This window comes from Coenobita brevimanus, chromosome 24 (assembly GCF_032717465.1).
Source record: "Coenobita brevimanus isolate Jiangsu-jjx chromosome 24, ASM3271746v2, whole genome shotgun sequence".
NCBI classification, from domain to species: domain Eukaryota; kingdom Metazoa; phylum Arthropoda; class Malacostraca; order Decapoda; family Coenobitidae; genus Coenobita; species Coenobita brevimanus.
The window spans coordinates 17948315-17975692 of record NC_136977.1 but is presented as its reverse complement, the minus strand read 5'-3'; the positions used below and the strand labels follow the sequence as shown (position 1 = coordinate 17975692).

Below are 27378 nucleotides of genomic sequence, written 5' to 3'. Positions count from 1 at the left end.
GTGGACTGCCAGTATGGGGTTTGTGATGCCTGTACATGCATCCTAAAGTTATGAAACTGAGGCAACAGGGATTAAAGAATGCTCAGGATGGCTACTTTGGCATGTTTAGATGTGGCATATCTGCTTTTGTTATGGGTGTGAGCAGTGTGGCATTGATTTGTCAGTCATATAATAATACAATCAACTCAGGTCATTCACGATTATTTTTGTCTTATTACCTACTGTGGCTTAGAAATATGAGAGAGGGAGAGTGAGCTGGAAGCTGGGCAGTGAAATGGCGGGGAACAGGGCGACATGGAGGTGATTTGTTTGTGGCCACCCCTTATAGGATTAAGGCGTCTCGCTATAGACAGACAGACAGATAGATAGGTTTAGAAATTCCATGAATTATACATAACATAACTAATGGGGAAAAGTGCTTATGAGTCTAACCTCTCGGCAAAGTTGCCTCCTACCACCATACTTACCGACTAGTCACCAGCAAACACTAACACACTTTCAAAACAGTATGTAATGCATGTATTTAATGGGAATGAACAATATTGTAGGGTCCGTACCTGCCTCCGATTGACGATAATGCTAAAGGAGACAGGGGAGGGGGAGAGGTTCTGAGACTTGAGGCACACTATGGCCTCTAAGTACAAGGTATGTGTGGTAGTAGTGGGGACAACAGGGTGAACTAGAGCGCGCAACTACCGGTAGGCATGGGTGGGAAGAGCTGTGATTGGCTTGACATGCTTGAATATGATTGACTCCCAGCCGTGACTGGTGTAAATGATGCTGCAACCTAGAAAACTCCTCGGAATTGAGTCACTTGGTAGAGTAATCGCTGTGACTGTGGCTATCAAATTGGTTACCGTGATGTAGGAGGTGATCACAGTTTGGCTGGAAAAGTACCTTGAATTAGAAAATTGTGACAAACAAACCCACTGATCTATCTGAGTTGACTGTACATATGGGTAAGAGAAACTTCAGAAGCCCAGACCAATGGTGTGCTTCTTCTCTTTAACATAATATCTTATAAACCAATTATGTATATAATACAATAATCACTTGATTACCCAGACACTCTGTATCTGACATGCTCCACATCCATATGTTTGGCCTTGGCTGTATTATATCCTTATCCGGATATATTTGTCTGTATCCCAACATAAAATGCCTGACATCACCAGTTGGGCAGCCAACAATTTTTTAAAAATCAGTTTGGCAGACGGCCAGCGAGAACAGATAATAGACCCTAACCCATAAACTGGGCAAATTTGGCAGTCCAGCTCCTAACCGAACGGTTAAGTCCCCCAGCTGCCCGGATCACTTGGAGGCTACCGGTCATGCACAAGTAATACAGACTCGAACCCACCAGCTGAGCAAAAATGGCTGTCTGTCTCTTCACCAAACGGTCAAAGTCCCCCAGCCACCTGGATCATTGGGAACGTACCAGTCACGAACAAGTAAGCAAGTAATACAGACCCTAACCCACCGGCAGAGCAAAAATGCCCTTCAGCCTCCTCACCGAATGATCAAAGTCCCCTGGCCGCCCTCTCTTCTACCCCCCCCCCCAGTCCCTTCTCCATCCCCCTCCACATTCAGTGCTGCCAGACATGTCTCCCTCCTCATCCCCTCACCCTCCTCTACCCCTGCTCAGTGTGCTGCCCACCTGGCTTCCCACCACGTACCTCCCTGCATCATCATGAGTTATTTTTTTTTTTAGTTTTTGTACTCTGATTAAATACTATGTGGTATCAAAATTCCGAAAGCATCAGGAGAAAACTCGTGAAATTATGCATCTAGACATATGCTTGGCTCTTGCACAGTGCTGGTAAAATTTTGCACTGGGATGTTGGGAAGTTATTTGAAGCTATTATTACTCTTGAACAAATTTATTCTCACTGCATTTCTGTGTTTTACTCATCAGTTTTGTGTGTTTTTATTAGCTTATCTTATAGTACAAACACCGGCGAAGATGACGGTATACAATTTATACCATTATAACCAATTTCCGAGGGCAAATCTGGCCCTGGAAATGTTTTTCTTTGTGAGTGTGGTAGCAGCCATAGCTGGGTTCTCAGCTCTGCTGGTGTCCCTGAAATTCACTGAAAACTTGTGGTTCCTGAGAGGGCTAAAATTCTTTTTGTAACCAACGTCTTCATTGATTTTTTTGTGGATTTTTGTTGTTTATGCATTGCTTTCTTCATGTCTAGCAATACAGTGGTTATTCCCATGTGTGTTTTGATGTCTACATAGCTGAAAAACTGAAGAAAAGTGCAACAATTAGGAGGGGTACTGCACATATGGGTAGGGTATTAATAAATTTTTATTGTTTATGCATTGTTTTCTTAGTGTTTAGCATTATAATGGATATTCCTATGTGTGTTTTGATGTCTACATAGCTGAAAGGCTGAAGAACAATGCCACAATCAGGAGGGGTACTGTAGTAACAGGCAGGGTATTTGTGGATTTTTGTTGTTTATGCATTGTTTTCTTAGTATCTTGCATTATAATGGATATATCCAAGTGTGATGTCTAAATACAGCTGAAAGACCAGAGAACACAGACACAACTAGAATGGGTACTGTACATAAAGGTTGGGTATAGGTACAGTAGGAAATATTGCTCCATATCTGGACATGCCTTTGAATCTATTACAGTAATCCCTCCAAGATCTGATGTAATAGAGCCAAAGGCATGTCTGGGACTTGGGAAAAATGCCCCTGGACAGGTACAGTACTTATAGACCCCCAACCCAACCTAACTTTATAAGCTACCTATGGTCCTTCCAATTTATCCAGATCGTTTAGGCGTTGTCCCTCATGGGACTTCCCCTACGTGCGATGTTGCCACAGTTTCTACTGGGCCAATTATCGGATTAGAGACAAGGGTTAACCCTCACTCCCAGCTCTCTCTCTCTCTCTCTCTCTCTCTCTCTCTCTCTCTCTCTCTCTCTTCATATAAAATCAACATTTTATGGAGATTTATTTCTATAAAAAGTCTATACAGTTTTATGAATTATTAGAATTTGAGGAAAAGCCTCCTGACTTCGTCTGTCTGTCTGTCTGTCTGTCTCTCTCTCTCTCTCTCTCTCTCTCTCTCTCTCTCTCTGCATATAAAATCTACAGTTTATGGTGATCGCTCCTTTCCATAAGGAATTTTCGGCCATCAACTTTTCCATACTTGAAACCAATTTCTGTGAGAATCTTGCGCAGGGAATCAATGCATCCATTGAAGGAGATATTTTCCTTAAGTTCTTTTGTTTTATGCAGTGTAGGGATCTCCTTCCTTTCATAGAATCCTAAGATAGTTCTTCTCACCACACGTTTGTCGAAGTCATCTAAATTGGTGATGGTTGCAGAGCGCTTCTTTGCTGGTGACAAGAATACAGGCTGTTCTGGTGACTTTTGTGTAATGCAGGCTTGATTGAAGGAAGAGCAAATTCGTCTGACTGTTACTTCACTCACGTTGGTGGCCTTTGCTGTTCGAGCAACAGCTTTTGAGGGATCAATTATAGGTCCCCTGTTTGCCTTCTCTTCTAAAAAATACTTACTTACGCTGTAAATAAGTTCTTTTTCTCGACTGTGGAGCAGACGAGGGCGAGAAGTAGGGGTAAGAGCTTCCATCTTTGATGGTGGTCAGAGAGGAAATGACCTGCGGATTGACACCTGACCTACCCTCACTGACTCACCTATAAGCGCGACAACGTTTGAAAGCAACGTTGCCAAGTGTTGAGGTATTTATAAAAAAGTCATTGTTATTATTAAAAACAATAGGCATTTTCTTACACTATATAGCTACATTAGAGAATTTTATATATATATATACTGTAAATAAATTTCATTTAGAAGTAGTAAATAGCTGACATGAGACAGAGAGGTGTGTTTTGGTACAGATTCGGCAGCGTCGCTCGAAGGGGAACTCCCGTGAGGGACAATGCCCAAACGATCTGGATATTTTGGAAGGACCATAAATAACTCTCTACTGGACATGCATAGCACCTATTTAAGACCCTATGCACACAAATAAGGGACAGAAACCATGAAATAAATGAGAAGGAACCAGAGAATGAGAAATCAGAAGTGAGTATGGAAAGTATTTAGCAGTGTACAGGGTACTTACAACACATCCATGGCCGTAGCGAAGATTAACACGCCTCCTCTATGGCTCTGACAGTGGTGAAGGTGCACTTGAAGCACGTACAGTAATCCAGTGTTGCGCTGCACTTGATCCTTTTCACTGTGAATTATGACTGTTTAACACTGCACATTCTGTTCTTACTTGCACCATGCATATCATCCTTTGCACTCTGAATTCTAATTTCTTAACACTGCACAACACTGTAAATTCCCATGTGGTCTAGTGGCGAGGTATTGCAGTTTATTCACTGTCCACCACGAAAGCGAGCACGTGGGCAACCATGGCGATGAGCGTGCAGTCACGATGGTAGGTAGGCAGGGAATGGGGAGGATGCAGGGGTGCTCTAATGGACGTCGCCGGAACTACACGCCAAAACACAACTGTTCGTCACCGAGTGGCAAATTTAGAGTAGGAATGAACACACACTGGCTTTTTTTTTTTTTTTTTTTTTGACCCAAGCCCAAAATGTCCGGGACTTGAGGTGTCCGGGTCTTAAAGGGATTACTGTACGTCGGTTAATTGAGGGATTACTGTACATATATATATTTTTTCCCCAAGTTGTCCATATTCTCAGTGATCCCTGATTGATTCAGTCTGGCTCTTGAACACAGAAGGACGTGTGAGATGTGACGGCCCCCTATGCTCCTCCCTCCAATAGTAACAAAGAATTTATGTCCATTTTGTTAGAGACAGACTCGACAGGGGATGATTCTAACATACATGCTGGGTTAACTGTTGAGGAAGATAGTGAATATGAGCCACAAAATGACAGTGAATATGACAGTGTGACAAGTCCTATAGCAGGAGTTCAGATACACTTTCCACTAAGCGTGGGTCACAGTCTTCAAACTTTCCACTATGTGTGGGTCACAGTCTTCCTCTCCCTTCCTCTTTTTTTTCCTCTTAACACCACTTTCTTTCAATATTTCTCTTCCTCGCTTATTTCATTTTAATATTTCAATCTATTTTCTTTGATTTTCATCATTTTATTCAATCTTTACTTATAACAACTGTTCTTTGGCTTCGTTTTTTCTTTTTTCATTCTTTCCTCTCTCGCACATGGCCTGCCATTAACTGGTTGCACTGGCCTCGGGTGCATCTATTATCTGCTTGAAGTCAACACTTATGCCTGTATGGAGGTTAGCGAAATATACATCTGTGTTCATTTTTTTCATGCAGATATATATAGCACAATAAAGTCTTACGATACGTCTACTGGCTATGTAATAAATCACTATAATGACGAACAAAAAGTTGGACCCATTTTCGGAAAAACGATGGCAAAATTATCGCAGATTCACTAGAATGATAACTCATTGTCAGCTCTTTGGGCCAATATGGCCGCCCAGTGTTTACATTCATTGTGATCATCTGCCTTTCACTCCATCTTGTGTATAAAAGGCCACTGAAACACCACTGCTATTGCCAGATACTGCAAGTGCTTAACAAATAGTTCAGTGTGTGACATTAAGTGACAATAACTTTTTGTGTGTGAAATAATAAAACTTGTGATTGGGAAATCATGTTCCCTGTATGGTCACAGTGTCTCTGTTGGCTGATCAAGTCAAGCTGGCCGTCCAGTGTTTTTATTTGCTGTGATCATCTGCCTCTCATTCCATTTTGTGCATGAAAGGCCAATGAAACACCATTACTATGCGTCAATAAGTGTGTAACATATACTGCAGTGTGTGACACTAGTGAAGTGATAACTTTCTGCATGTGAATTGTAAAACTTGTGATTTGGAAATCACGTCTGGCAAGGATGCTACCCTTAGTGGAAAGTGTGATGCTACTGGGGTGCTGAAGGCAAGCCCCCCAATTTTTTTATTATTATTATTATTATTAATTTTTAAGGGCTAGTGGCAGGTGAGGGCACTCACTATCCACTCACTCAATGCAATGCTGCTCTCGGGTGGTTGCCCTTTCCTCTCTTCCTTCCGTCCTCTTAGGTCCTTCTTTCTTCATCCATACACTCACTTGAAGTAATGCTGCTCTCGGGTGGCTGCCCTTTCCTCTCTTCCTTCCTTCCTCTCACGTCCTTCTTTCTTCATCCTTTCCTCTTCCTTCTGTCTACTGGTGACTCTATATTGAGTGACATGCCAAATGGCTTCCTGTACACCAGGAAACCATTTACCATGCAGGGTGGTAACCATATAACTAATCTATGGCACCTGGTGGTTGAGTGGGTTAATTAAGGCACTCCAACTGGACTGAACCTGTGTCGGTTTATATCCGGGGGATGGTTGAGGTTTATTGCTCATGTAATGCCACTCAGGGATGAGTGAGGCTGACCACACTCCCCTTAAACGTCAGGACCTACTTGTCTAGCCCTAAGCTTCTATGTTCCTCATGGGGAAACACAGGATTGGATGATGTATATGTATTTTTTAAAGGTACCATGGTCATTGGCCCCCTCCTTCTTTCCACTGAACCCATGTTATATTGACCTTACCATACGATAAATCACGACGCAATGTTTTTTTTTTTTTTTTTACTTGATATACCACCATCTTACAATGAGTCATGACTGTATACTGTATTTATATTATTATATGACAGTGCAGAAGTTCTCGAAAAAATAGAACATGAAAGAACATTGCTGAAAACATTACACCAGCATGGAAGGAGGTACAGCTGGGCCCACAGAATGCTGTCTGAAGGAAAGTATGGCCAGAGTGTGTTCATGGGGTTCCTGGTAATGGAGAACATCTGCTGTGAAATCCTCGACCTCTTACATAAGGTAGGGTTTGAGAAAGTCAACGAAGATAATGTGCAAGAGATCCTGGACAGCCACACCAAACAACTCTTGACAGATGAGCTCACTGAGCTAAGGGAGCAGGTGGTGAAGGCACAGAATGGTGGCAAGGATGAGCTCATTTGTGTCATGGACATAAGACAATGAAGGAGTTCCTTGCAAAGATGGATGTGGCCATGTCATATATCCCGAGCAAGGACCCAAACCTGGTGAGGACTGACGTGGTGACATATGGCACAGAGCAACATTTGAGGTTGTACGGGGAGCTCCTGGCAACTATGAAAAACGTAGCAAGGCAGATCACCTTCTTCTTCCATGTGACAACACCAGCACCAAGGAAGAGCCAAGACCATCAACAAGAGGGGTGCAAATGCTACACTCGGCCTCCATCTTGTCTGTCTCATCTTCATCATCGCCTGTTCACCCTTATGCTGCCCCACCACCACACCCTCCCTTGGCCTCACCACTTTGTTCTCCCTTGCCTCCCCCACTGCACTCTCCCCATATTTCCTCACCTCACCTCCTCCTGAGAAGTCCGGAGTGATTGCCCAAGCTCCCCAGCTGTCCTAAAGCCTTGAGGGGTGGGGGGGGGGGATCCTTGGTGATGACCCAGACTGGCCTAAGACAGATTCAGGTGGGTGGCAGAGGTGATTTTTGAGATTTTAGGATATGTGGTCCATAGCCCCGTCCCTAGCCCCCTTGAACCCATGTTATATTAACCTTAGTATATAACAAATCGTTATGCGATGAGTTTTTACTTGATGTAGCTCCATCACATACAAGAGTGCAACTATATACTGGAACACTGTCTACATTAAAACAGCAGAGTGAGTTTTGATTAAGGCATTATGAAATAATAGCTACATGGATGGTATGACAAGATATAGTATACTGCTGTCTGCAACTTACCATAAGAATCTACGTCCATTTTGGCATTGTGGTCCAAAAGAAGTTTCATGATGTCAAGGGATCCTGACTCAGCACAGTCATGTAAAGCAGTGTTGCCTTTGACACTTTTTCGATTTACATTGGCAGTTATTTCTATAAGGTACTTGGCAATTTCAAAATGACCCTTGTAGCAGGCAATCATCAAACATGTGTGACCATGACGATTGGCGACCTCAATGTCTGCAAAGGAAAGATATAATTTTTAAAAAATGGTACATTATTGTATTATTATACTGATATTCAAGTCATACAAAAAATTTATTGAATACCATACATTATATAAAGCAACCTTTGAGGATTTAAAAATAGTTCACTGCTGTACTTTCATGGTATATCAGTATATTGTAACTACACCTATTCATCATCATCATTTTTACCTCTTTCCCAGAATGATGGAGTAAGGTAGTAGGGTTTACAAAGCAAGGATACAGAAAGCTCAACAGAAGGAGAACTATCAAATGTGTGCCAGCAAAATGAGTCTGTCACTCACTCACTGACCATTCAAACTTCCTGAATCCTGGCTCTATCTCAGTGCCACAGCCTTCTACATGTGCACACACACACACACACACACACAATATATATATATATATATATATATATATATATATATATACAGTAGTATGAACACCAGCAAAGATGATGGTATACCATTTACACCAATACAGTATAACCAATATCCAGTGGCATATTGGCCATGGATTTTTTTTTTCTTTTTTCTTTTGTGCCTCAGGAGCAGTTGTCTCTTGTATCAATGATAACTGGCTTTCCAACCATCTTCAAGTCTGTCACGGGGTTTTAAAAATAAATGCTAAATATTATTTAATTGATATTAATGTTCAATAGCAAAGACAATGATTGTCTTGCTAAATCAAGCAACGATTCTCTAAGAACGAGAATTTATAAACTTTCTCGACAGTACACAGCAGAGACTAATCACTCAACTGCTGTTTATTAGTACTGTAGCCTCTGGAGAAAGTTACTTCACCCCTGACAATAAATAATACTAACAATAGTATCAGGTTCTTGCTGATGCTTAACTCCTAGGAGGCACAACAGATTTTAAGCTTAATACAACAAGACTGGCCTAAGTACCAGTTATGAAAGGCAAATGTTTATGCAAGCTAGGAGCTATATGGAAAATAAGCTTAATTGTGGAGAAATGAAACAAGAGTTTACATTACATTAAGCTCAAGAAAAAGAACTGTTAAATTTATTGATTACAAAAATAAATTTAACGTTACACTTCAAATGAATTCAAATAAAGAGATCGCACTCACTCACTCACACAAGAGCTAAATTCTTACGCCTAGAAAAGAACACAACATGCGGCGCAGCCGGCCAGCATGTAAGGAAACAGCTCACTTAACTAAACTCTTAGCCTAGGAAAACGAAAAGAAATACTGGTCAATGAATGCTGTGTATCACCAAGGGTGGGAGCACTGGAGAACTGTAAAGTGGAGTTTGGGTACTAGCTGACCTCTCACACTGCTGCACAGGTCCTCTCTCCGTCACAACAAACACTTGACTGCCTAAGTCGTGGGAAAGAAAAGCAGAGCACTAGGCCGCATTTTTCTAACGGTCGAGTGAGCGAAACGCGCTCAAAACAAATCGCTCAGCGGACGCGCCAATGTCTCACACAAGGACGATCACTTATGATACTGACAAATTGATTTGAAAGGACTCCCGCCGATGAGTGGTTAACTGAACGATAATCAGTGAGTTTTCCACTAATAGTTCGTGGCTTCTCACAAAAGGGAAATGTCGCGAATTTGATTCGTGACATTACGCCCCATGAAAATTAAATCTTTCTTCCTTCAGAAGAAAGATTTCAATATACATACATATAAATCCTAACTCAGTCACACAAGATTCACACTGTGGTGTGTGTGCTATCCTGCTACAGGAGAAAGTCGCAGTCGCCAGTGAGCGAAAAAACCTCGTATTTACGTTAATAGCAACAAGCTTGAGGGAAAAACTCCGTGACGATGGTGAAAATCCTGTACTCAGGTCAAACTGAGCGAAAGTTCACTACATTTACATTAACAACTAATTGTTATGTAGCGTAGTGTATGTAATACACGGTGTGGGTGTGACAGTTGTAGTGTAAATGTACCTACGTGTAAAATGACACAGTAATATAAATTTGTAGTAAAATAATGACGACGAGGCAGAAGAGAAGGGGCGGCAGCATGCGACAGGAACGACCAGCTGATCTGCACGGCAATGCTGCACCCACCAGCTACACCTGCAAAAGGAATTAAGGTGGAGCATCAAAACTGTTATTTCTCTCTCTCTCTCTCTCTCTCTGCCTAGCAATCAGTACTTATGTCATTATTAACCAGGAAACGTAATTCTTGAATTCACAAATTGCTTAGAACCCTTATAGCTTACTGGTTAATGCTTATTAACTAGGAAATGTGCCAGTTCTTGAATTACTCAAATCTCTTAGAACGGGCAGTTTACTAGTTAACCTAACATTATTAACCAGGAAACGTGCCAGTTCTTGAATTCACAAATTGCTTAGAACGGGCAGTTTACTGGTTAACCTAACTCTACACTTACGACTAATACAGGAAGCTGAAAATCGCTACGCAATCTCGGGCAGGTCACGTTTTAACACCCACCGTGGGTGTGAACACTCATGTGGGTAATGTGCATTCTCCGGGAATCCTCAGAGAGGCCCACAGCTCGAGACGTTCCACAAGGTAATTCGTACACAGCCTCAGACTGTCTCTGCAGGGTTCTCAAACTTCCCCCTTAACTTATGGTATACATGTATGTACAGGCCCTGGATATACTGTGTCCTGTGGGGCCAACGAGTGAGACATTTGGTCTACACTTTTAACTGGGAACCAGGCTGGTCCTTGGATTACTCAAATCTCTGAGGACACCTATCTTACGGAACCCAGCATGCAACAATTGCCCATGTTAGTCAGCAGTTAGCAGGCGAGACATCAGGTCTGCACCTACGTTATCACTTCCCTTGATGTATCTCACAACAAGGTTAAACTGCTGTAAATACAGTGTCCAGCGTGTCAATCTTGCATTAGCCATCTTGGTAGCGCTAAGACTAGTGAGTGGCATATGATCAGTTTCCAGAGTAAATGGTGCCCCCAAAAGATAATAATAATATTTTCTTACCCCATCAACCACAACCAAGAGTTCCTTCTCAACAGTATTGTAATTCCTCTCGGCGGGTTTTAGCCTACGGCTGTGGTATGCCACTGGGAAGATTCCACCTTCCGATTCCTGCATCAATACGGCACCTACTCCATCTTGTGAAGCATCAGTGCGCAGTATGAAAGGTTTGCTGGAATCAGGCAACTGCAAGATAGGCTCCTTGCACAACATGTTCTTAAGAGCGATAAAGGATCTCTCTTGCGCTTCTCCCCATTCAATGGTGTTTGGAGCATATTTCCGTAGCACCTCGTACAACGGTTGGGCAATGAGAGCAAAGTTGGGGATAAAACTCCTATAGTATCCTACTAGCCCAAGGAATGCCCTAACCTGTTTCTTGGTCACAAGTCTCGGGGCTTCCCTAACTTTCCTGATCTTGTCACCCTGACACCGGCAGTGATTGTTGCCAACAATATGTCCGAGGAACTCCACCTCACTGTGAGCAATCTGACATTTGCTAGGCTTCACAGTCATGTTGAAACTCTGGAGTCTACTGAAGACAATTTCCAAGAGTCTGAGGTGCTCCTCCAACGTGGCGGAATGAATGAGGACATCGTCAACGAACATCTCTACTCCTACAATACCATGGAGCACTTGTCTCATGGCACGATTGAATACTGCTGGGGAATTGGTAAGTCCAACTGGGAGGACTTTATACTGGTACAACCCCCTAGGAGTAGCAAAGGCAGTGAACTGACGGCTCTTAGGGTGAAGGGGAATCTGGAAGAATCCCTTCGCCAAATCGAGCTTTGTAAAATATCGTGACCCTGCCAGCTTGGAGAAGATGGCAATGTGGTCACCCATCGGCTCAGCATCCACTTTGGTGATTGCATTGAGCCTTCTATAGTCGCCACAAATCCTGACTCCACCATCTTTCTTGCGAACTACTACCATCGGACTACGGTAAGGAGATGAGGACTTTTCGATAATGCCTGCAGTCTCCATGTCGGCAATTTCCTTGTCTACTGCGTCCTGTAGTCGCATGGGAATCAGATATGGCTTAACCTTTATGGAAGCATTGCAGGCCAACTCAATTTTATGACACGCAACCTTTGCAAGTCTAGGTTGGTCTGAGAAGACATCAGCATACTGACAGAGCAGTGACCTTAAGGCGTTTTGGTCTCTCACTGCTAAGTCAGGGTTAAGTAGGACATCTCCGACAGTCTCCTCCTGACGGGACTGAGCGGTTAAGGGCTCGTCATCATGGTCATCAGCTGGGATCACCGCGGCTGCCCCGGTTTCTTCCAGTGGCTGGTCACTATCATCAGCTACTCGTAGGCCAGTCTCCTCGGGGTCTGACTCATGATAAGCCTTCAACATGTTAATGTGGAACCTTTTACGAAGATTCCCCATCTGAATTATGTAGTTGAGGTCTGAAATGCACTCTACTACATCAAATGGACCCTTCCACTGCACCAACAACTTGTTCTGGGCAGTGGGGAGTAATACCAAGCATTTATCGCCTGGACTAAACTTCCGAAGCTTTGCCTTCTTATCATAATAAGCCTTTTGAACTTCACGCGCCTTGATCAGTTCTTCCTTAGCTAACTCACACGTTGACTGGAGGCGGTCAGCCAAATCAAGGACGTAGGTGTAGGTGGTCTTGACATCAGGGTTGGGTTCTTCATCGTCCCATAACTCACAAAGGACTTGAAGTGGGCCCCGGACCGACCTTCCATACACCAGTTCAAAGGGTGAGAATTTCAATGAATGCTGTGGGGCTTCTCGATAAGCAAACAGAAGAGGAGCAATGAACCGCGGCCATTCCTTTGGCTGTTCGGCAGTCATGCGCCTCAACATCTTCTTGAGAGTTCCATTGAACCCGTTACACATGGGATGATACGGCATAGTCCGTAAACCTTGGATGGACGGCAACCTGAACGCTTCGTTCATCATTGCTGAAGTGAACTGCGAACCCCGGTCGCTTAAGACCTCCTTAGGGATACCTACACGACAGAACACTTCAATTAATGCCTCAGCAACAGTGACGGCCTCTATATTCTTAAGGGCCACTGCTTCAGGCCACCGTGTGCTGAAATCAACAATAGTGAGGATATACTTTGATCCATCACTAGCCCTAGGGAAGATTGGCCCAACTATGTCAACTGCTACTCTCTCGAATGGTTCAGAGATTATGGGCATTGGTTTCAATGGCGCAGTACGGACATGTCCCCGGTCAGTGGTACGCTGACACACATCACAGGAACGTACGAGCCTCGTTATTTCCCGTCCCATTCCTGGCCAGAAAAAGTCAGCATGGATGTGGTCAGAGGTCTTCTTTTGACCCATGTGACCTCCCATCGCTGAACAATGACCTAGTTCAAACACTGCTCGGCGATACTTTGCAGGAACGACAAACTGCAGTCGAACCTCACCCTGGGGTGTCTGTGACTCACGGTATAGCTGTCCTCGCTTACGAAGAAACCTGGCTTGTCCTCCCCGTGAATACTTAATCACTTTACCCTCCAGCTTCTTACGCACTGAGGCAAGTGTTGAGTCAGTCTGTTGCTCTTGGACAACATCTTGACTATGAATCAGATCTTGCGGCATTGTGACGGTCAACGGAGTGACGCAATTTGGAGCCTTGGCCATGGCTCGTGTTACCGCAGCAGCCGAAGTCTGAGTAGCAACATCTACGGAGCAACTATTTTTGACACCATAAATATTTCCTACTATGAGGTCAAATAGAGGTTCTGGCATGACAACTGCAAATGTCGTACCAGTATAAAATGGAGATGCCACCTGGATACGTGCCTCAGGGAACAATCTCACTGATCCATCAATAAGTCCAACTTGGATCTGTCGACCTGTATACTCATCAGGCCGAACTAAACTCTGCTTAACAGAGCAACCTGAGGAACCATTGTCCCTCAGAACATTTACAGAAACACCTCCCACAGACCCTGGCTGAACAAGAAAGGCAGTGTTGCTGGTGGAAGGGTCTGAGGAGGTAGCAGCCAGTCATTCATGAGACTGCGGAACAACCGATGAAGCAAACGTAGCGCCCTGGGAACTAGGTGTCTGAGGAGTCGTACTCACCATCTGAGGAGGTGGAGCATTGACTACCTGTAGAGGAGAGTTCACGGTCGGAGGGGGACTTGTGAACTGTTGGGAAGTACCTGTACTGGTAGAGATGGCACCACCGGGTACTTGTTGTGGAATGAAGGCTGCATTTGCCTCCTGCCTCCGATACACTAATTGACCTGACTGAGGGTTACGTGGCTTGTCCTTGTATTGCTGCTGCTGCTTGGGGAACTGCTGCTGGTTGGGGTGCTTGTTGTACCGCTTCCAAGCAGGCTGCTGTGTATTTTGCCCCTGGTCCTTCTGCTGTTTGCTTGGACCTTGGCCATTACTGTGAGAACGGCCTTGTTGCTGGGGTTCAGTCTGAGACGGCTTCCCAGACTTGGCAGTATCTTTTCTGCTGTTCCAGGTGTTTTGCTTACGAGTTTGATACCCGTATGCAGTAAAGAATGCGTCAGCCTTTTCTAACATTTGGCTGGCATCTTTCACCTGGCAGATCTTAAGCTGTGCTATGAGCTCAGCAGGCCACGACCTCTCTAGCTGTGTACGCAGCATAAGGTCAATTATCCCCTCACGCGTGGAAGGAGTTTCATCTTTCTCCATCCACTCACCTAGGTAAGCAGTGAGACGGTCGAGGAACTGAACAGCTGTCTCCTTGTCTTGGAGACGAGCTCGCATGAACTGAACTTTGGCGTCATCTACTGTGAGACCATACGCCTTAATGAGTGCAACTTTCATCACTTCATACGTGAGATTGTCTCCACGAATTCTGTGGAGAATATCGAGGGCAGGGCCCTCAAACAGGCTAAGAAACTGAAGCCGCTTAGCTGCATCATCGAGCTGGTAAAGTTGAGCCATGTCTTCAAATCGAGCTATGTATGGCTCGATTCGCTCGCCATCTTTGTATGGGGGAAGCTTGATGTGTGGGGTCGCCATAACATGTGCAGGGAGAACGCTCATGGAGCTTGAACCAACTGCACCAGATGTGTCTGAAGCCAAGGAATCTTGCTTGAGCTTCAGCACTTCAAGTTTACGTTTTTCTCGTGCTTCTCGCTCGGCACGTTCGTGTTCTCGTTCTCTGTCCCGTTGTTCACGCTCGTATTCGTGTTGTTCTCGCTCATATTCGCGCTGTTCTCGCTCGTATTCGCGCTGAATCTTACGCTCTTCACGTGCATCATTCTCGCGCTGCTGGTCCATATTATGCCGTGAGAGTATGTACTCTTTAATTTCAGTTGGGTCTGTAAGACCCATATCTTTGGCTTCCTGTAAAAATATGGTGGTAGCCATGTCGCTAACTCAATCTAAATAACTAGCGACTCAGTACTGATTGCTGCTTCGCAAACGAATGCTAATAAATACAAGTAAAGAATACAGACACAAGCTAGTGGTGACCAGTCTTATCTAGTTAACTGGATAAGAATAAAGCAAAAATGCAAATGACTGGGAGGACTCAATAATTAACACAATGGGTACGGAGACTTCCCAGAAGCGAATAAAATCGTCTGGCGTTACCAAGAATAAAGTACTAAATAGTGTTAAGTACTCTGTGGATTAATAAAGCAAAAATTCACTTGCTAAATTAATGGTAAACACCAGTAAACTTGTGCCTATAAACTTTAATGATAGATACCTAAATATGAACGAGTGAGCACTATCTCGTGAATAGCTTTAAAGCTGGGAGTTAATATCCTGGAATGAGGTCACCAGTTGTCATGGGATTTTTAAAATAAAGGCTTAATTTATTTAATTGATAATAATATTTAATAATATTGAAGAGCAGGGACAATGATTGTCTTGCTACATCAAGCAATGATTGCTTTATACTGGCTTGCTTCGCCAGACTCTCAGAACGAGAATTTATAAACTTTCTCAACAGTACACAGCAGAGACTAATTACTCACAAATGCTGATTACTAGTACTGTTAGCCTCTGGAGAAAGCTACTTCACCCCTGACAATAGATAACTAATACTAATAATAATGTCAGGTTCTTGCTGATGCTTAACTCCTAGGAGGCACAATGGATTTTAAGCTTAATACAACAAGACTGGCCTAAGTACCAGTTATGAAAGGCAAATGTTTATGCAAGCTAGAAGCTATATGGAAAATAAGCTTAACTGTGGAGAAATGAAACAAGAGTTTACATTACATCAAGCTCAAGAAAAAGAACTGTTAAATTTATTGATTACAAAAATAAACTTAACGTTACACTTCAAATGAATTCAAATAAAGAGATCGCACTCACTCACTCACACAAGAGCTAAATTCTTACGCCTAGAAAAGAACACAACATGCGGCGCAGCCGGCCAGCATGTAAGGAAACAGCTCACTTAACTAAACTCTTTGCCTAGGAAAACGAAAAGAAATACTGGTCAATGAATGCTGTGTATCACCAAGGGTGGGAGCACTGGAGAACTGTAAAGTGGAGTTTGGGTACTAGCTGACCTCTCACACTGCTGCACAGGTCCTCTCTCCGTCACAACAAACACTTGACTGCCTAAGTCGTGGGAAAGAAAAGCAGAGCACTAGGCCGCATTTTTCTAACGGTCGAGTGAGCGAAACGCGCTCAAAACAAATCGCTCAGTGGAAGCGCCAATGTCTCACACAAGGACGATCACTTATGACACTGACAAATTGATTTGAAAGGACTCCCGCCGATGAGCGGTTAACTGAACGATAATCAGTGAGTTTTCCACTAATAGTTCGTGGCTTCTCACAAATGGGAAATGTCGCGAATTTGATTCGTGACAAAGTCTTTTGTGGATTTTTGTTGTTTATGCATTGTTTTCTTGGTGTTTAGCATTAATATGGACATTCCTATGTGTGTTTTTATGTCTAAATAAGCAGAATGATCGGAAAACACTGCAAAAATTGGGAGGGGTGTTGTATCAATAGGTTGGGTTCTTGCTTTTGTTTTTTGTTTTATTGCACAGTTTTCTTTGTGTCTGGCATTACTCTGGATATTCTATGTGTGTTTTGATGTCTAAATATGGCAGACTGAACTGAAAACAGCACCAAAATTAGGAGTACTGATGAGTTGGAAGAGATTGTCCAGGTGCTTCAGGGTGCGAAAGTGGATGAATGTGGATTATGTATCTATCTTTCTATAGCCCAATGCCCTAATCCCACAAAGGGTGGCCACAGACAAAACGCCTCCAAGTCGCTCTGTCACCCACCATTTGACTACCCTCCCGCCAACTCACTCCCCCCTCCCTCATATACCTCTCAACCCCATCTCTCCACCTCATCCTCGGTCTACCCCTCCCTCTCCCTCCCTCCACCTCACCTACATACACCCTCTTAGTCAATCTTTCATTCTCCATTCTCTCCACATGTAAAAACCACCTCAGTGTATTTCTCCTAATCTTCTCAACCACATCCACATCCACCCCACAACATTCCTTCACTTCTTTATTCGTCAACCTGTCCCTCCATGTCACTCCACATGCTCCTCTCAAGTAACTCATTTCCACTGCTGTCACTCTTGACTTGTTTCCCTCTTGCAAGGTCCATGCCTCGCTTCCATACGTCAGGGTAGGGATCACAATACTATCATGCAGTGACTTTTTAACTTCCATACTCACCTCCCTATTTCTCATCACTGCTTTCAGTGAACCAACAACCTTCCTTCCCTGCTGTACCCTTTCATGCACTTCATCCCCCAACGTTCCATCCTTACTCATCACACTACCCAAGTACTTGAATGCACTCACATCCTCCATACGCTCACCATCCAACCTCATTGTACACTCTGTGACTTCATTCCTCTCAAACACCATAACTTTACTCTTGTTTACATTATCTTTCAGATTCCTCTTCCCACACACTGTCCCAAATTCATTCACCAAACCTTGCAACTCCCATTCTTCACTCAACAATACTGTATCATCAGCAAACAGCAACACTGGAATCTTCCGAATCTCACCCTCATTCATTAGAGCCACCCCCACATCCACTGCCCTACCTTGCATCTCCTTTACAACCCCATCCATGTATATATTTAACAGCCATAGAGACATCACACAACCCTGTTTCAGTCCAACATTGAGATCAGAGAACTCACTCAGCTTACCATCCACTCGCACCGTAGCCTTAGCTCCTTTGTACATACTCTTCACAGCACTCAACAATTTCCCCTCCACTCCACATATTCTTAATACCTTCCACATACCTTGCCTATCAATTCTGTTATAAGCTTTCTCTAAGTCCATGAAGGCAGCATACACTTTCTTTCTCTTCTCTAGATACTTCTCCACTAAACATCTTAGAACAAATATCTGATCTACACACCCTCTTCCCTTCCTAAATCCCCCTTGTTCTTCTCCAACTAGCTCCTCTGTTATAGGCCTAACCTATCAACGAGTATTCTGCCATAAGTTTTCCAGTCACACTAAGAAGGCAAATACCCCTATGGTTACCACATACTTCTCTCTCCCCTTTTCCTTTGTATAAAGGGACAGTTAAACCTGATTTCCAGTCCTCTGGAACCCTTCCCTCTTCCCAAGCCAATCTACACAACTTCCATATTCATTCCACAACAATCTCACCCCCATACTTCAGCATTTCACCACACACTCCATTAATTCCTGGGGCCATTCCCATCTCGATCTTCTTCATTGCTTCCACTACTTCCGCTCTACTGATCTCTTCCTCCCTCCTCTCATCTCTTCTTCTCCCAGCCATTCCCCAACCACTTATACTCGCACTGCTCTCACTCTCTACATTCAACAAATCCTCAAAGTGCTCCTTCCATCTCCTCAATTTCTCTCTCTTCTCCACCAACAATCTATTATTCCTATCTTTCACTCCCCAACTATTTTCCTTTTCACACTGCCTTACATTCTTTACCTCTTTCCAAAACAATTTCTTACTCTCCCTCACTCAGATTCCTCCCAAACTCTTCAGCCACTTTCTTCTTACACTCCTTCACCAGTCTCTTCACCTCCCTTCTCCTGCTCACATATACCTCTCTCTTCTCTCTCTCATCTTCTCCCCTACCTCTACTTGCTAGCCATTCACTATATGCCTTCTTCTAATGTTCCACAGCCGTAACACCTCATCATTCCACCATGCTGTCCCTTGCACACCCTTGCATCTCCTTCTTACACAAACCACCTCACACGCTGCACCTATCTCTTCCATGAATATCTTACATACGTCTTCCACCCCTTCCATCTGCTCTAACTCATACTTTCCCAATCTTTCTTCCACTATGCTCTTAAACTCTGCCATTTTCTCACTATCTTGCAACTTCTCCACTCTTCTCACAGAAGCTGTTTCCTCCTGTCTTCCCCTTCATCTCTTCAACCATTTTCTTTGCAGCTTTACCTTGGCCATCACTAAGTGATGGTCCGAGACTCCATTTCCCCACCTTCTCCACACTCTTGCGTCCAACACTTGTCTTCTCATTCGCTCATCCACACACACGTAGTTTATCATTGCCTTTCGTTCAACAAGTTCACCATCCATCCTCCTCATTACTCTCAATGTACACATGTGGATCATCTTATGTCGAGAGTAGGTGTTAGCTACTGTCAACCCCTTACTAGCACAGATGTCCACCAAAGCACCACCATTCCCATCTGCTTCAGCTGGCACATCCCACTGACCAACCGCTCCATCCACTCGTACATTCCCAACTTTCCCATTCATGTCTCCAATCAAAAGCACTCTCTCGTTCCTCTCAAATTTGTCCATACATGCTCCTACACTCGCCCAAAACTCATCTTTCACTCTTGCCACTCGGTTCTCTGTCGGCGCATAAGCACATACAATCGCCCATGCTTGTATACTTTCTTTCATCCTCACCCATACAATCCTTGCACCCACTGTTCCATACTCTCTTATACAGGGTATTCTCCTTCCACTTCTTGCATATCATCAGACATACTTTCTCTCTTGCCCTCTCATTCTCATTAACTCCCGCACATATACCTAAACCATATTCCCACTCTCTCATCCGTTCACCTTTCCATATCCACTCTTGCATCCTCAAGCACCTGAACAATCTCTCTCTCTTTCACTTTATCATTCACTCCTCTCACATTCCATGTCCCTACTCCCAGGGGGATTAACTGAAACTAAATGGAGAGGTGAGAGTGTGAGAGAATGAGAGTATGGATGAGGTTTATGTACAGGAGTAGGTGAGAATGAGAGGGCAAAAGAAGGAGTGTGCATTGTTGTGAGTAACGGATGGAAGGAGAATATAAGAGAGTATGAATCAGTTGGCTCAAGGACTGTGTAAGATTGAAAGTTGGACTACAAATGTGGTCGATTGTGTGCGTGTATGCGCCAACGCAAGATCGTGCAAGAAGAGTGAAAGAAGAGTTCTGGACAATTGTGGAAGCGTGCCTGGAAAATTTGAAAGGAATATGAGAGTGTGTTTTTGACTGGAATGTGAATGGAAAAGTAGGAAATGTGAAGGTGGATGGAATACTTGGTGAGTGTGATGTGCCTCCAGAGATGGATGAGAATGGCAATGCCTTAGTGGACATTTGTGCTGGGAGAGGGTTGGTGATAGCAAATACCCTCTTCAGACAAAATGATCCATAAATATGCGTGGCGAGTGATGAGAAGGGTGGGTGGTGAACTGAATGAACAGAGGGCAATGATTGATTTTGTGCATGTGGATGAATATTCTGGTCAACTCTTAATTCTTTCAATAATAACTTTAACAAGTCATCTTCCATTCCCCCACTAAAATCTTCAGATGGCAATATTACAAATGACCCACGTGGGAAAGCGGATATCTTTGCTAGTACCTTTGCAAGAAACTCTACCATAGATGATACCAGCCAGAATGTCTCAGTACTGGAACTTGATTCTCCCGAAATTGCCCCACTTAAAATACAGACAAGATTTGTAAAATCCATCCTAGACAATTTACCTACCAACAAAGCTCCAGGTCCAGATGGAATTCCGCCAATTGTTTTGAAAAAGTGTTCCCCTGAACTTGCCTCTGTCCTAGCTAAATTATTCAGACTATGCATACGTACTTCTTTATTCCCAAATTCATGGAAAGAAGCCAAAATCCACCCAGTTCCGAAGAAAGGAAGTTCGTCTGACCCCTCCAATTACAGACCAATAGCTATCACATCTTCTCTTGGTAAGGTATTTGAAACTTTAATTAATAAGCATATTGTTAAACATCTTGAATCCAACAACTTAATTAATGATAGACAATACGGTTTTCGCCACGAAAGATCCACCATTGACATACTCAATTTCTTAACTCATACCATCCATCAATCAATTGATCTTTTTGGAGAAACTCATGCAGTAGCTCTTGATATCTCTAAAGCTTTCGACAGAGTATGGCACCGTTCCCTGCTGTCCAAACTCCCTTGCTATGGACTAACGTCTTTTGTTCCTTTGATCTCTTCTTATCTTAGTGACAGGAAAATAAGAGTAAAAGTAGATGATGTATATTCGAATTTCCACTCAATTAACGCCGGCGTGCCACAGGGATCAGTTCTGGCGCCAACCCTATTTCTGGTTCATATTAATGATCTCTTATCTGTCACTCACAATCCCATTCACTCATATGCAGATGACTCAACACTACATAGTTCATTCACACTCAGACATCCATTTACAAAGTCTAATATCTCTACCTCTCAACTCAATACAGCCATCTCCATAAATCAAGATCTATCTACAATCAGTGAATGGGGACAAAACAACCTTGTCTCTTTTAATGCTAGTAAAACTAAATATATACAGTTTACTAATAGACAGATATTGCCAGATTCGTACATTACCTTCAGTGCTACTAATATTCCCATCTCCAAAAGTATTGAAATTCTTGGTGTCTCACTTAACAGTGCCCTCAGCTGGACCTCTCATGTCAGATCACTTGCTAAAACCGCCTCAAAGAAACTTGGATTATTGTACAGAGTCCGTAACTTCTTCGCCGATGAGCAGTTAGCTATAATTTATAAGAGTCATGTGCGCTCTCAGCTTGAATATTGCTCACCCTTGTGGAATGGTTGTGGAGAGGTTGCATTAAGACAACTAGGCAAAATTCAGAATAAAGCTGTTAGAATCATTAACAACCCTGCCATTACATATAAACTACCTCCCCTGCAAGTAAGAAGGAATGTTGCCTCCCTTGCATTATTTTACAGATATTTTTTTGGCAAATGCTCTGACGAAATTGCGTCCATGGTGCCACCTCTCCATGCCTTCCCTCGTGCTACACGGGCATCTGGTAGCGCTCATGACTGGAATGTCACTCAACCACATTGCAGAACTTCTGCCTATCAGAATTCTTTCATTCCCCGAACTGCATCTCTCTGGAACTCGCTTCCCCAGAGTTGTTTTCCTCCAAATTTCAACCTACAACTGTTCAAGTCTAACTGTTACAGATATTTTATGAACAGAGGACACCAGTAATCTGGTGTATGGATTATTTTTTTTCTCCATTTGTTTTTCCTTCCTCCATTCTGTTAAAAAAAAAAAAAAAAAAAAAAAAGGATGAGAAGGTGTGTAATGGTTGCAAGAGTATACAAAGGTTGGGGGAGTGGACTTTCTGACCACCACTTGGTGGTGGTCAGAATCAAAAACCAAATGAAATGGAGAAATAGAAGAAAGGAAGGACTGGAGGAAGTAGTTCATACAAGGAGGGTGGAATGGTTACAAGAGGATGGAAAAAAGGCAAAACATAAGAGGGAAGTGGAGGAACGCCTGGGTAAATATTGATTGGAGCAGATGGGGATGTGGAAGATGTTTGCATGATATTCACAGAGGAAATCTGTGCAGCATGTGAGGTGGTGTGTGGGGTGAAGAAAAGATGAAAGGGGGTGCAGGAAACAGCATGGTGGAATGAAGAGGCGAGAGAGGCTGTGGCACAAAAGAAGAAAGCATATAGTGAGTGGATGAGAAACAGGGGTGTGGAAGAAGTTGAGAGATGGAAGAAAGAGTTATATGCAGCAAGGAAGAGAGAGGTGAAAAGATAAGTAAGAGAGAGTAAACAGAGAGTGGATGAGGAATTTGGAAGGACTTGAGTGTAAAGTGGAGGGAATGTAAGAAAATGTTCTTGAAAGAGGTAAGGAAAGTTAGACAGGGTGCCAAAAAAGTTAAGTTGGGGAGTGAAAGATAAAAATGATAGACTACTAATGGAGAAGGGACAAAAAGTGAGCAGATGGAGAGAACACTTTAAGGAATTGTTGAATATAGAGAAAGAAAGTAATGCAAGTATAAGTGGCTAGGGAATGGCTGGGAGAAGGAGGGGTATGAGAAGAGAAGAAGAAATCAGTAGGATGGAAGTTGTGGAGGCAATGAAGAATGTTAAAATGGGGAAAGCCCCAGGAATATGATGAAGTGTGTGGTGAAATGCTGAAGCATGGGAGACAGATAGTAGTAGAATGGACATGGAAGATGTGCAGATCGGCCAGGGAGGAAGGTGGAGTCCCGGAGGATTGGAAGTCAGGTATAATTATTCCCCTGTACAAAGGAAAAGGGGAAATAGAAGTGTGTGGCAATCATAGGGGCATTTGTCTTGTTAGTATAATAGGAAAAGTATATGGTATGATACTTATTGACAGAGTTAGGGAAATAACAGAGGAATTGTAGTCGCGGCGTACGACTTATTGACAGAGTTAGGGAAATAACAGAGGAATTGTAGTCACGGCGTACGACTTTGAGGTTATTATCGTACCCTGTCAACCTACCCCACAACAATGCGTCCAATTTTGTGTATAATATGAAACGCATGTGATATGTGTATAATATGTTCATGTATAATAATATTGTGGTAGGTGGGAGCGCTCACCATCCACTCACTCGATGCAACGATGCTCTCGGGTGTCTGCCCTTTCCTCTCCTCCATCCTTCTTTCCTTCCATCCTCTTCTGTCTTTCTTTACTTCATTCTTTCCTCATCCTTCTGCCTAATGGTGACTTTACACTTCCTCTTCTGTCTTTCTTTCCTTCAATCTTTCCTCTTCCTTCTGCCTGTGGGTGACTCTACACTAAGTGACAAGCCAAATGGTTTCCTGTACACCAGGAAACCATTTACTACGCTGGGTGGTAGGCATATAACTAAATTTTGATGCCTGGTAGTTTAGTGGGTAATTACGGAGCTCCAATCGGATTGAGCCAATGAAGGTTTATATCCAAGGGATGGTTGGGGTTTATTGCTCCAATCGGATTGAGCCAGTGAAGGTTTATATCCAAGGAATGGTTGGGGTTTATTGCTCATGTAATGCCACTCAGGGATGAGTGAGGCTGGTCACCCTCATCTTAAATGTCAGGACCAACTTACCTAGCCCCGGGCTCCTACACTCCTCATGAGGCAACGTAGGACTGGATGATGAATGAAATGAATGATGAATGTACAATAATATTCGTGTATAATATCGTTTTCGTTTTCGTTTTTAAAGGCTTCAACATGCTTGCATGCATCGGCCTTGGTCACCTAATGGCGGCTCTCCATGCTGCACAATCCATTGCAGCCTCCCTGTTCAGTCCCTTAACCCTGAGGTCACACTTAATGACCTCATCCTATGTCTTTCTCAGTACCCTTCATAACCCCATCCCCAATATTAACACTCTCACATTCCTCACCCAATTATTATTCTCCATCCTCTCCACATGTCCAAACCATCTCAATCTACCTCTCCTCATCATAACACCAATACACTCACGTCCCATCCTACCTCTCATCTCTTCCATCGTAAACCCAGCCCCCCCAGGCCTTGCACGCAGGGACACACTACACATCCACCTAATTATTGTCATTTCTGTACGTCTGAGCTGGGGAATATCCTCCTCCTTTACTGCCTATGTCTCACTACCATACAGCATTACACTCCTAACACATGCTGCATACAAAGACCTTTTAGCACGTAGGGAGAGTCCTCTCAATGTCAGGAGAGGCAAGAGCTCCCTGAACTTCTTCCAACCACTTCTCACCCTGGCCACAGAGCTAGCTCCAGCCCCACCTCCAGCACACAACATGTCTCCCAAATAACAAAACTCTTCCACACACTCAAGAGATTCACCAGCAAGTTCAATCCTTTCACGCCTGACAATCTCCACCTGCTCTCCCTGACAAGCCGTACACATAAAATCAGCATTATCTCGCAGTCTACCTCTGATACCACTACATCTCTTGTGCACCCATTTATCACAAACACTGCACAAGATAGAATTACTTCCCATGCCCTTGTGGCAAACTGCACATGGCCACTCTCCCTCATCTTTGACAGTACCGCCACCAACCCTAGATATCATCACTTGTTTTATCTGCATTTACCCTTAAGCCCTTGTGCCCCATACCATCTCTCCACTTCCTAAACCTCTCTCTGCAATCAACATAGTAATATGATTCTTGTATAATATGATACGAAATCGGATGGACTTTTGAACTGTAGGTTGCCAGGGTATGATAATGACAACCTCAGAGTCGTGTGCCGTGACTATAGTTGGAGAAAAACATGGAGGTTTTATGAAGGGAAGAGGTTGTGTGGATCAGATATTCATTCTTAGATCCCTAGTGGAAAAGTTTCTAGAGAAGGGAAAGAAGTTGTACTCAGCCTTCATGAATTTGAAGAAAGGATATGACAAGGTGGATAGACAGGGATTGTGGAAGGTATTAAGAATATATGGAGTAGATGGGAGGTTGCTGAAGATCGTGACGAGTATGTATGAGGGTGCTCTGGCCGCAGTGTGTGTGGATAGTGAACTGAGTGAATTTTTCTATTTGAAGGTTGGATTGAAACAAGGATGTGTCATGTCTCCATGGTTGTTCAATCTGTATACAGATGGAGTAAAAAAAGAGATACAAGGTAGGGAATGGATGTTGGAGTGGCCCTAGTGAGAGAGGGCAGTGTTTGGAAACTCCCTGTAGTGTTGTTTCCAGATGATATTGTGTTGTTAAGTGAAGATGAAGAGGAACTGCAAGGCTTGGTGGATGAGTTTGGGAGAGTGTATAAGAAACGGAATCTAAAGGCGAATGCAGGGAAGAGTAAAGTTATGGTCTTTGAGATAAGTGAAGTCAGTGAATGTACTGTACAGTGAGGTTGGATGCGGAGGAAATGGAAAATGTGAGTGCTTTTAAGTACTTGGGTAGTGTGATGAGTAAGGATGGAAGTTTAGAGGGTGAAGTGCTTGAAAGGGTACAACAAGGAAGAAAAGTTGCTGGTTCCTTGAAGGCAGTGATAAGAAAGAGGGAAGTGAAACAGCTATTACATGACAGTATTGTGATACCAACTCTAAAGTATGGAAGTGAAGCTTGGACCTTGTTGGAGGGACAGAAGTCAAGAGTGACCGGAGTGGAAATGAGTTACAGTATATGAGAGGAGCATGTGGAGTCACATGGAGAGACAAATTGGCTAATAAGGAAGTGAAAGAGTGTTGTGGTGTGGATGTGGATGTGATAGGAAGCATTAGGAGAAATACACTGAGGTGGCTGGGCCATATGGAGAGGATGGAGAGTGAGAGACTGATGAGGAGAGTGTATGTGCGTGAGGTGGATGGAGAGAGAGAGAGCGGGAGGCCAAGGATGAGATGGAGGGATGGAGTAGAAGGGTATATGAGAGAGGAGGATGTGGACTGGGGGCGGGGCAATGAAATGGCGGGGGACAGGGTGTCATGGAGGCGATTTGTTTGCAGCCACCCCTTATGGGATTATATAGAGTAGTGTATAGGTAAAGTGTTTTTTTGGTTTTCAATGTTTTTTCTAGCATGGTTTTCTTGGTGTTTTAAGTTATTTTGGATATTCCTATGTGTGTTTTTTTATCTAAATGTGGGAGAATAACCTGAAAACACTGCCAAAATTAGGAGGGGTACTGTACATACCATGGTGTATACATAGGGTATTTTTTTGTTTCTAATGTTTTTTTTGCATGGTTTTCTTGGTGTTTAAAATTATTTTGGATGTTCCTACGTGTGTTTTGATGTCTAAATATGGCAGAATGACCAGAACACTCTGCCAAAAATAGGAGGGGTACTGTACATAGTGGTGTATAGTTTTTTTTTTTTTTTTTTTTTTTTTTGCATGGTTTTCTTGGTATTAAAAATTATTTTTGATATTCCTACGTGTGTTCTGATGTCAAAATATGCCAGAATGACTGGAAAACACTGACAAAGTAAGCAAAGGTAGTGTACAAATAGGTTAGGTATAGGTTGGAGGTTGGGTTTAGGTAAGGCCTGTGTATAGTAGGGGGTTCATTATCCAGACACTGCCACTGCCCGGACATGCTTTTGGCTCTATTATGTCGGATAGTTGAGCGACTACTGTAGTGTGATCTACACAAAACTGCAAAAAATTATGAGAAGGGAATGAAGATCAGTGGTATGTTTATATGAACCTGCTCACCATCCCAAGCACTCAGGCAGCCACTTT

General features: G+C 43.3%; 1 protein-coding gene across 1 annotated transcript in view; it reads right to left on the bottom strand.

Moving 5' to 3' along the window:
- Window positions 1–27378, bottom strand: part of LOC145393504 (protein fem-1 homolog C) — a 436136-nt gene that overhangs the window by 62695 nt on the left and 346063 nt on the right. Inside the window, exon 4 of the mRNA XM_080267632.1 lies at window positions 7793–8011. Coding sequence (XP_080123758.1) covers window positions 7793–8011 — 219 coding nt within the window. The remainder of the gene's footprint in view (window positions 1–7792; window positions 8012–27378) is intronic.